Source organism: Boleophthalmus pectinirostris, unplaced genomic scaffold (assembly GCF_026225935.1).
Source record: "Boleophthalmus pectinirostris isolate CB_2022bp ecotype Guang Dong unplaced genomic scaffold, ASM2622593v1 HiC_scaffold_20, whole genome shotgun sequence".
In the NCBI taxonomy this organism is placed as follows: domain Eukaryota; kingdom Metazoa; phylum Chordata; class Actinopteri; order Gobiiformes; family Gobiidae; genus Boleophthalmus; species Boleophthalmus pectinirostris.
Window position 1 is genome coordinate 33,981,743 of NW_026571153.1, and position 11,394 is coordinate 33,993,136.

The following is an 11,394-nucleotide window of genomic DNA, read 5'->3' on the forward strand; positions in this document are numbered from 1 at the left end:
TATTTTATTGTATATAATATATGGGTTTATGAATTTACATTGTTAATCTGTGTTGTGTAGAATAGATAGAGGGGGAGGTACAGTAAATGATCATCTACTAGTTCTCACTACCTCGTGTAGTGCTTTTTAATATTCCATAAATTTGTGTGTGCACTGACTGAAACATGATTTATTGTACTGATATGGTAATAAACAAGTATGTGTATAACTGTTGACATACAACGCTATTATGATGTACATATTAAAGTGTGGGAGTAAACAGTGACAGTGTGACAGTGCAGAAGAAGTCACTATCAAAGGTCAATCAGTAAGAGAAGAAAAGGCTTATAATTTATTATTAGCAATGTTTTCTTATTCATGTTTTAAATAAACTGTAGATTAGAGACGTTTTAGGGGCAGAACCAGCCCCTGATAGTAAGAATGTTATCACAATCAATGCTTAATGGCAATCCTCAAAAATTACATTCAGTTAAACTGACAAAGAGATCCAATGTGGAGATAGTTCAGTCACATGACTCCGTGACACATGGTCAGCTTCTGAGGCCAAATAGTCTTCATGTTGTGGTTAATCAGGCAAGTCCATTTCAGGGCTGAAGAAAATTGTTCTGAAGTGCTTAACTTGGGTAAATCCAGCCGTCACTATGACCAACAAGTAATTTCAGGCTTTATATGGGAAACATAGCAGATGGAGAGGCAGCTGGGACATCAGCCATACAGCACACATCCAGGATTTTGCATTTGTAAATGTAAGTGACTGTTCTCTAATGAAGAATTTAACTGCTGCCTTAGTCTAATTAAACAATTGGACAAATTTGTCAAAACATGTTACGTTAAATTGGACAAGTTTGTTAAAACATTTTATGTTGAAATATCCAGCATTTCTTAAAGATACATGAAGGGTTGGACCATGGCAGTAACTGGAATACTAATACTGGAGCTCATTCTTTACGTCAGCTGCTTCGTCTGTGGCATTGTGACCGCTGCATCTATAACCATAACCCAGGTAACTTCAATCAAACTCCTCTTCTTCTAACAATAACAACAACATCATAACCTCTTCATTAAACATAACCACTTCTGCAAACCTAACTTCACCCAAACTGCTATTAACACCCTGATAACTTCACTCAAACTCAATCAAGTAATTTCACTTTAAGGTACATACAGTTTTCTGGTTGCGGTTTGCCACCTACTTGTCTCAATTATTGCTGTTTAGAATATTCTACAGATTGGTATTAAAAATTAGTGGAGACAAGCGTGTAAATTAAGTTTTTCAAGGAATATTTAAACTATCAAAACACCAGCAATTTAAAACAGTAACTTTAACATCAAACTGAGGAACATTTAGGCAAATTAGTGTGACATGTGACATCACACGCCTCTACTCTGGGGCTGTGGGTGATTAGTCCCAGAGGTGCACGATCCAACTTTTCGGACCCCATGGAAACAAGCAGTAATGTCATGGGACATGTTTTTCAAGGCATTTCTGAATAATTAAAAATCACACGTCATTGAATAAATGCAAAGTGGACATGTTTAATGATTGGGTAAGAGAGATCAAAGACTCGGCCAAAAACAAGACATTAAAAAGCAGAACAGAAAATAATAATGAAACATTTATGTCTTGTGGGTTTGTTCCTTGTCGGCAGTTCTCTCTGGTGCAATGATAGGCAGTGTTAGGAAGTAACTGAATACAAGTACCAAAAATACATATTCTGAATACTAATTTTGAGTATTCCGATACAGTTACGTTTTTATTTGGTGGTACAGTTACTTTATCAAATTAAAACAAATACATGGCAGTACTTCATTTAGCAATTTTGGCTTTAAAGGGCTCATCTCATGCAAAATAACTCTTTTCACATTGTATCTTATGCACATATACAAGCACAGTTTGGGTTTTGGATCCATTACACAATAGTTCTTACTGATCTTACTGATTTCTTGGAGGCAGTCACAGACTAGGAACTATGAAAGGGCCGCTATTGCTCATCTCTCCGCCCGTCCTGAGAAAGCACAGGCTCCGCCCTCCAAAAGTGACGTAGGCTCTGAGTGAGCCGCCTTTCCTCCGCCCATCTCAGGGAGGGAGGGGGAGACAGGCACCCTGATGGCGGTAGGAATAAACTTTTACAGTTTACAGTGCGTTCAGCCTTTTTGACTGTGTTCCCAAAAATAAACTTCAGCCACTTAGCATACCTTGTTTCTTCTGTCGGCATGCCAAATAATTTCGACTTGCCATGACAGCCAAATACGCACTTTCTCCATGAAGACATGGTTACAAAAAGAGTGTTTAAAGTGAAAAATAAAGATAAATAACGCATAACAGCAGACCTGTATGATGCAGAGGCAGGATGGTGTGTGAGTGGGTGGAGACGGGGTGGAGGCGGGGCGGAGGTGGTGAAGTGGGGGAGGGGGGAAGGTGCGAAACACTTTCTGCTACGTTAAACGTGTCATAGGTGTAGCTGGCTGCATCATCATTGTAGCATTCTTCAGTTGGTTGTCACATGGGAGGGCAGCAGAAATACACAGCAATTTGTTAAAAAACTGCTGAATCAATCTAAAAACCACTTTGGTGACATATACAAGGCCCACACATCACTCTTAGAAGGTAGAAAGCTCTGCAAAAGTTGATTTTGCATGAGATGGGCCCTTTAAAACGCATGTTATTAGTGGGGGAAAAAAGAAAACACTGATTTTGCAGTGCATACATGTACATTTTTTGTCTCTAAATGGACATAGATTAATGCATAATGTCAAGTTTCTTTGTATATGTCATGTTTTTCACACTATAATATAATGCATCTCGAAGTGTTCAAATACAGTACTCTGATTGGACCATGTATCAGAATATTTTGCAAAATACGTTTTAACTCAGTATTCTAAATACCTAAATACAATAACTAAATACACTTTCAAAATATTTTTTCTATCACTGCTGATAGCCCAGGAGGCAGATTTGTGTTTAACCCTGAACTGCTGGTCAATGAAGGGCATGGGGCTGGAAATATTACAGAGATGAGAAAATGCAATTTTTTGCAGCTGTAAAAAGCTTTGTTGATATATTTAATATTATTATATTATTATATATTTAATATTATTATTTATTAATCATATCATATGATACAAGAAGAGCATAGTGAACAGCAGAAATATGAACAGAGGTGTGAACAGAGTAACTTTTCAGATACTATTAACCTGCTGTGCTGTGGATGCTGTATCCACCCAATCTATTCACTATCTATTGTGTTAAATGGCACAGATTGTTTGCTATTTATTCTTTATGCTCATAAAATCAATTTTAAAAGATGTTTTAATTGTGTTTTTGATTTGATGAAATCAAATCATCTAATAGAGAGGTAAATTTTAATTTTTTTTATGGGTTAGTGACACATTTATGACCAAACCCCATTTTAATTTAGTTTATTTTGAATGCAACATATGAAAATAATGCGTGTGTGTATTTATTATTTTTAGATGTGACTTCATTAATTTGTCCACTACACAAATTAATCTACTAAGCCATCTGCTCTGCAGTTCCAGTTCTGCAGAAGTAATGTTACAATTAGAGTTGTCAACTTTAAGGCCTAGGACACACTGCACACATATTTTGCCTTATGCAAGCATAAAAAAGGTACGTGTTAGATGTGTATTTTTTTTTAGATTGTATTCAAAATAAATAGAAATAACAGTTGCATGTTATTAAATATATTTGAGCAAACTGTTACAGAACATTGCAAGATACCAGGCCAACTCTAAGGACAATTTACGGTCCAGCGTCAAATCGTCTGCGGCACAAAACAGACAGTATGCGTTGACGTGAACCCCCTATGCAAAATGTCTGCGTCAACCAGCGTTAAAAATGTTCTAACTATGTGTCGAAGCGATGGAGACAGCAGGGGAAGCAACGCAGGCAATAAGGGCTGTGATTTGTCCTCTCTACCACCACCAAGTACATCTCCTGTACACCACTTCTTTCAATATACATTGAGTAATAATGTGTTTAATTCAGCTTTGCACACATTTGTTTACATTTTACAGAAACTAAACTTAAAACCACATGGCTAATTTGAATAAAGTATAAGAGCTAAAAAAAAAAACAGCTCGCTCCTTGTGCCCTGTGCTCCTTGTTCAGCTTCTGTTGGACTCTGTGTTTCTATCGCGTTGGAGATGGTTCATGTTAGGGATGGGCATTCGATGAAATTTTCTTAATCGATCATCGAGAGAATTAACGATCGATTATCGATTAATCATTAATGTTTTTATATTAAAATGATCATCATTATTATTACTATCTGCACTCCTAATCTGCATAAATAAATTCAACTTTATGACAAATAAACCGTAACCACTTTAGAGCCACATCAGCCCGTTTATTATAATGTGTTTAATTCAGTTTTGCGCAAGTCTCACAGAAACGAAACTTAAAACCGCATTGCTAATTTGCATAAAGCGAAGATAAAACTACAGCTCTTGTGCGCTGATGTGGTTCAACTTCTGTCAGATTAAAAGACATGACTCAGTGGAATACAAGTTAGTGTGACCATATTTGCGTTTGTCAAAACCAGGACACCATACAGGGGATGGGAGGTGGGGACTTGTCATCGACATTGCGCTTCTTTCACCTGGCAAAGCTTTTTCCCACTGGACACAGAAACATATGTGCTGCTTCGTACACTGTACACATGGCCTCACACTTGTCCCGACCGGAACGGAAAGTGTGGAATTTCTTGTACAAGTCATTGTTAAATATGCATATGCACTTCGGTACATTGCAGGCGAACTGACTGTTTGTGTTTGCTCGCTCCTTCTGAGTGCAGAGAGCTACTTGTATGGACCCCTGTTTGGTCACGCTAGGCACAGCAACCTGCATTAGGTTTGTGAATTAAAATTTACGTAATCGATGAAATTCTTAATGATCAATTATTGATTAATCGACTAATCATGCCCATCCCTAGTTCATGTTAAACTTTTCAGAGATCATACGTCTGCAGGTCATACGCATAGACCGTATATATGAATGGACATATATATCCTCCTGTGGCTGTGAATTACTTTGCGGCGCATAGACCTCGACGCAGATCCATACATCAAAAACGACGGCAACAAGGCCACGGTGGCAGTGTGTGTTGAGTTGACACAGAACTCTACTTTGCCCTTAACAGCTTGTATCTGTCACAATAAGAGCCAGTTACACCTGCAAGTGGCAATGACAAGCCTGTGTAACCCCACTAAACCTGCGGTCATGTACATTAATCTGGATCATGTGGTCACACAAATTTACTATGCAATTGAATTTATAGACTTAAATCATAGACAGTTGGCCTTTAATATAATTAATTTACATTTATGTAATAATTAAATACAATATTTTTTGTTTAAAAAATGCATCAAATAAAAAAGTTTACATTTCAATCAATCAATGATGATTAATCATATTTCAAGTGTAGTTAATCTGATTTTTTTTTCTTCACAGAACTAGTTATAATTCAAGGAGCAACTATTGCTCTTGTAAATATTTTGGAACAGTTTAACCAATATCATGAATTTAATGGCCTGTTCTTATTGTTCACAGGGTCAGTTTGCTGGTCTGTGTTTGCTCTATGGACTTGTTTCCTACAACAAAACTTCTGAATCCATTGGAGTCCAATACTCCAGTCCTCCTTCTTTGTGTTACTTTGTATCTTCCATATCAGTCATAATGGCAGTAGTATGCTTCTCTCTCTCCCTGCACTCCCTCTACTCGTTCTGCATTGAAGGGAACATGAAAAGGTGATGCACAATGCAGTTATGTTTGGATTTGTGTTTGTAGTTTACCACTAATTGTGATCTGCTTGTTCACAGGGAGCGTTTGTGGATGACCCTCACTGCCTCTGTCTGCGCAGGGTTCCTCTTCTTCCTGTTCATAACAGGCTTTGTGTTAAGAAACGGCAGCCTCATACTTTGTAACTCTGTCACGCAAACAGTGCCTAATATAACCAGGTGAATTCAGTCAATGTACAGTAGACAGGCTCAATCGTAGCGATTTAAAAACTAAATTTTAAAGCACACATCACAAAGACATTTCAAGACATACACTAATTTTAATTATTCATATTCAGTAACATGATTTGGGTAAATAATGCATGTCTTATTCTTGCTTTAGTTGTGAAGAAGCTCAGTCGAAAGCATGGACTGCACCGCTCAAAGGACACCTGTTTTACAGTAGTTTTTACAAAGCTGAGGTCAGTATATTTAAATTATTTTTTTGCCAGAAACAAATACAAATGAAACAGGTTCACCCATATGTGACATAAAAAGGAGAAACAAAGCAGCAACTCAGTCACCCCAGAGCCAAAAGTACAGATGCTGGCAAAGGGGAAGAAGTGGTTAGAGACATTGTTCAAACAGGCTAGATTTGTTCAGAAAATTTAATTTCTATGTAGACAGCAATGACTTATACATTGACAAAACAATAAATAAATAGAATAAATGATCGTAGGGGTGAGATTACCTATCAGGGGTCTGAATAAAAAATACATGCAAAAATACGACTCAAGCACAGTTCACACTTAAGCTGGGTGTACACTGTGCGATTTTTGACCCTTTTTGAGACGATTTTTCACTCGTGTGACTGTTTTAGGGATCAGGCCGAGTTTTGACTTCATAGTGTGTCATGCTTCGTGCAGTATTAGGCCAGGAGCCAGGTACACCCCTCAGGATGTTTTTTGCTACCTTTTGTCAACGTTTGGTCTCAGGGCCCAAAAAACACAGTTTTTTAAGAAAAGCTATTTGTGAAATTATGTAACAGTAAATATTAAGGTACTGTAACTGCATACCTGGTCAAATAACCCTAAAAGTTTACATGGTGTATCCTGACACATGGGGGAAAATAGCAGAAAAATATTCTGGGGCTTGCTGCCTTTCTACTATCCATGATAGTATATCATGTAGTAGATAGTAGTATACCAAAAGACAAAAAAATTTCTGTCTGCCTGACAAATTGGCAGCAAAAGTGATCATTTTCAAGCATTTTATTGCATATATCACCATCTCAAATGTACATGAAAAACTTACCTTTTATAAGCTTCAATTTAAGCCCAAGATGACCCTTGTATCTAGAGGGAAACAGCTGCTATGACCAAAGATCTTCACTGTACCTCAAATCGGCAGAAAGCAGAACTTTCATGCATTACCATTACTTATGGGATTAAGCAGGATTTTTTTTTTCATAAAAACAATATTTTAAAAGAGCTGACTCATGTCCTGCCGTACTATATGAAGTGAATTACATTAAAAGTGAATAATATTAAAACTCCAGGTGGAGAGGGGTCAGGGTCAGAGAAAACTATGGTAACCAGGTTACACATACAAACATACACAACCCACACACTAACCAACCAACATCCTAATCCTTTATGCAACATCCCATCAGAAGTTAGAGATTGAGTCTATTGGGAGATTGGTGTCCTTTTCTAGGCATGAATGACTTCTAGACTGAACATTAGCTATGTGGGGTGTGTGTGTGTGTGTGTGTGTGTGTGTGTGTGTATGTGCATGCGTAATATCATCAGTAAGATCATCAGTCTCTGTTTGAGGCTAAACTTCTATGAAATTGGAAACATTGGGTCTCAATCCATGTATATTTACGCACTGAATACTGCACATTATTTCACTGTTGTAATGAATACACTGATTTTCAGATAGGTGTAATGCAACAATATCTATCGAAAGCAGACAACATGCCAAAGAAATAACAAAATTATGAGCTGGTCAGCTGGTCAGAATTCTACAAAGAAGAAACCTCCACCTCAGCCATCTCTGCAAAACTGCAGCCTGCATGGTTACAAGGCGACAGTAAATGACAAGTTCATACTTTTGTCTTCTAAGGCTGATCCACTGAGTGCATTTACTGTGATCCATGATATGAAAAAGAAACTTCACACGCAAACATTTGATAGTGCTGGTAAGCAAGATGTTGAATCAATTGCTGTTGAATTGTGTTTGGATTATGGCTACCATAAAAGCTGCCAACGCATGTTTTTCCAAAATGCTAACCCTGCTTTAAGCAAGTGTCAAGAAAATGTCTCCATGAGACAGAAACATGAGCACGTGGATTCTTTAGTTTGGTTCAGGAGTTATTACATATTCTGCAGTAGTAGTGCAGTAAAGCAAGTGTCGGGCAAGAGATATAGCTTCCAATGAAATGCAAACAAAAATATAGAGAAAAAAGCTCTACAACTCAGTGATGAAGACCTGCTGTGCAAAATCAGAGGAGTTGATCTTTTTGCCAAGGAGACAAGTTTCTTGAATGCTGCAAACAGTACATGCAGCAAGCACCCAGTCTGACAATTTTTTGTTTAGGTTATTGCTAGTGATCTCAGCAACAGCCGCTGAATAATATGTAGTACTTGTATAGTGCTTTTCAAGATACTCAAATACACTTCACACAAAGAGATAAACAAAAGCAAACAAGTAAGACAGAAATAAGACAGTTAATGAAAGGTGGTTTTAAAGAGATGTTTTTTTAGGGCTTTTTAACATGGGGAGTGTGGATGAGTCTCTGATGTGTTTGGGCAGGGAGTACCAGAGGGTGAGGGCAGCAGCAGAGAAGGCCCTGTCCCCCCGGGTCTTATGTTTAGTTCTGTTGGGGGGAGACAGGAGGTTGGCATCAGCTGATCAGAGGACACAGGTGGGGGTGTGGTGATGGAGGAGCTCAGAGAGACAGGTGGGGGCTCTCGGCGGATGGGGAGCCAGTGGAGATCTCTGAGGACAGGGGTGATGTGTTCACAGGAGGATGTGCGAGTGAGGAGGCGGGCAGTAGAGTTCTGGATGTACAGGAGTCTGTTGAGGAGTTTGGAGGGTGAACCATAGAGCAGCTATTACAGTAGTCGAGGCGGAAGATGACAAAGGCGTGGATGAGGGTTTCAGCAGACTGAGGGGAAAGGCATGGGTGGAGGCGAGCAACGTCCTGGAGGTGACAGAAGGCAGTTCAGTTTTGGTGATGTGTTTGATGTGGTGTTCAAAAATTGGAGTCTGGTCAAAGATACCAAGGTTACAGAGGTGTGAGGAGGAGGAGACTAAGGAGAGGGTGAAGTTGTTGTGAGTTTTGGTGAGTGTTTCTGGGGCCGATGATTATTTTTGATTTGTCGCCATTGAGTTGGAGGAATTTTGACTTTATTTTGGAGATTAATTTGTGAGGGTGGAATGTGTGGCTAGGGTTATGGATTTGGCGAACAGGCAGAGTCCATGTCATCTGCAAAGCAATGGAACTGGAGGACATGGTGACAGATTATATGACCAAGGGGTATGATGAAGGGCAAGGGTCTCCAACCTTTTTCCTCTGGTGAGCTACCTACCTACAAAACAGAAATGCCAAAGAGCTACTTATTTTAACAGTTGCAAGAAATGTAATAAATATAAGAGCCACAGCCTTATGTTAGGGACAGTTAGATAGATAACATATAAACCTTTATTTATTTATTAGTGCACAAAACTGGTCATTAATATGGTAGATTGACAATGGTAATTAATCAAATTTTACTTATTTAGCACATTATATATAGTTCAGAAATACCTTGGCAAGCTACTTGGGGTGGAGAGCTACTGGTAGTTCCTGAGCTACAGGTTGGAGACCCCTGATGTAGAGTATGAAGAGGAGGGGGCCGGGAACTAAACCAACCACTTGCTTAAAGCAGGGTTAGCATTTTGGAAAAACATGCGTTGGCAGCTTTTATGGTAACCACATTCCAAACACAATTCATCAGGAATTGATTCAACAACATCTTGCTTACCAGCACCATCAAATGTTTGTGTGTGAAGTTTCTTTTTCATATCATGGATAGCAGTAAATGCACTCAGTGGATCAGCCTTAGAAGACAAAAGTATGAACCTGTCATTTACTGTCCCCTTGTAACCATGCAGGCTGCAGTTTTGCAGAGATGGCTGAGGTTTAGGTTTCTTCTTTGAAGTACTCTGTCCAGTTCATAATTTTGTTATTTCTTTGGCATGTTGTCTGCTTTCGATAGATATTGTTGCATTACACCTATCTGAAAATCTGTGTATTCATTACAACAATGAAATAATGTGCAGTATTCAATGTGTAAATATACATGAACTGAGACCCAGTGTTTCCAATTTCATTGAAGTTTAGCCTCAAACAGAGATTGATGATCTTACTGATGATATTACACATACGCACACATACGCACATGCGAACACACCCACGCACACACACACCCACACAGCCAACCACCCACACACACGTACCGACCAAACCACACACACCTAACCACCCACCCACCCACAGACATCCCCCCCACACACACATACACACACATGTGCAGAGAGAGATAACTTACCTTCATGCACAGAATAGATCTTTAAAATTATCCTTAAAGTAATCATACATTGCTTTTATTAGTATTTATAAGTTTTCATTTTCATGCAGTTTTCAGCTCCTGTACGGTTTCTGTAAAGCTCAGCTTGTAAACTGTCCTTGTGTCTTCTTCCTCAGACAACAGTGTGGGTGAGCTTATTCTTATGGCTGATGATTGGAGCTCTGGGTTTCGCACAAAGGAGATACAGTTTGAGTCCAAAGCGTTTGCCCAGTGGCTTTGGGTTGTCTGCTGGGAGAATATTAGCAGACCCTGGGGTGACTGCAGCAGAGACAGAGCCCTTTTTCAACTGCCCGGTTCAGCAACAATGAGAATCCACACTCAGCTTTTTTTTTTTTTTTTTTTTTTTTTTTTTTTTTTTGATTCATCTATTATCTAACACCCCATACATGAGGGAAAAGGACTGCATGGTTTCCTTCCAGTTTGACTCTAGGTCTTTTTTTTTTCTTTTTTTTAAATTTTCTACATTTACCCATGGATGCTATGGATGCCATGGATCCCAAAGACTTTCATTTTGCATATTTAAATAAATAATCTTCCATCAAATGTTTAATTGTCATCATTTATTGACTGTACCTTTTCTGGTGGACATGCCATGCAAGCACACAAGCACCAGCTTGTCTCAATGTAGCTGTTAATGCTTTACATAGATGTCACAGAGTCCCTCAACACATCCAGTTGAAAGACCTCCACAACCTGACCCCCTCGTACCTCTCAGACCAGCTATAACACTGCACTCCATCCTGCTCCCTCTGCTCATCTAATGCCAAATTCCTGTCCCTTCCCTGCTCCTGTCTGCACCTATCCATCTCTTGCAGGACTAAACTCTGAACCTGGGAAGACTGAGCTTTCCCCCACCGTGTAGAACTCCTTTCTGTGTGTATTGTGTGTAACACGTAAGACAACCTAAGCCCCTCCTCCATTATGTGTGGGACATTGTGTGATTTACCATAAGCCTAGCCTCATTTCTGTGCGTAACTCGGGTGGCACCACCAGTTCCGCCTCCATTCTCTGTATAAAG

At 39.0% G+C, this 11,394-nt stretch overlaps 1 protein-coding gene across 1 annotated transcript; it reads left to right on the forward strand.

Moving 5' to 3' along the window:
• The first annotated feature begins 887 nt into the window (after positions 1 to 887).
• Positions 888 to 10,686, forward strand: tmem179ba (transmembrane protein 179Ba). The gene is made up of 5 exons (XM_020937750.2): positions 888 to 1,003; positions 5,573 to 5,769; positions 5,842 to 5,979; positions 6,143 to 6,221; positions 10,493 to 10,686. The coding sequence occupies exons 1-5, from the start codon at positions 893 to 895 to the stop codon at positions 10,682 to 10,684; spliced, it is 717 nt and encodes a 238-aa protein (XP_020793409.2). The 5' UTR covers positions 888 to 892; the 3' UTR covers positions 10,685 to 10,686.
• Positions 10,687 to 11,394: the final 708 nt, after the last annotated feature.

What these genes read in the sequence shown, in the direction of transcription:
- tmem179ba (XM_020937750.2), top strand. Translation starts at nt 893, where the DNA reads ATGAAGGGTTGGACCATGGCAGTAACTGGAATACTAATACTGGAGCTC. An exon ending in ATTGAAGGGAACATGAAAAG is followed by an intron (nt 5,770 to 5,841) that starts GTGATGCACAAT and finishes GCTTGTTCACAG; the next exon opens with GGAGCGTTTGTGGATGACCC. An exon ending in GTAGTTTTTACAAAGCTGAG is followed by an intron (nt 6,222 to 10,492) that starts GTCAGTATATTT and finishes CTTCTTCCTCAG; the next exon opens with ACAACAGTGTGGGTGAGCTT.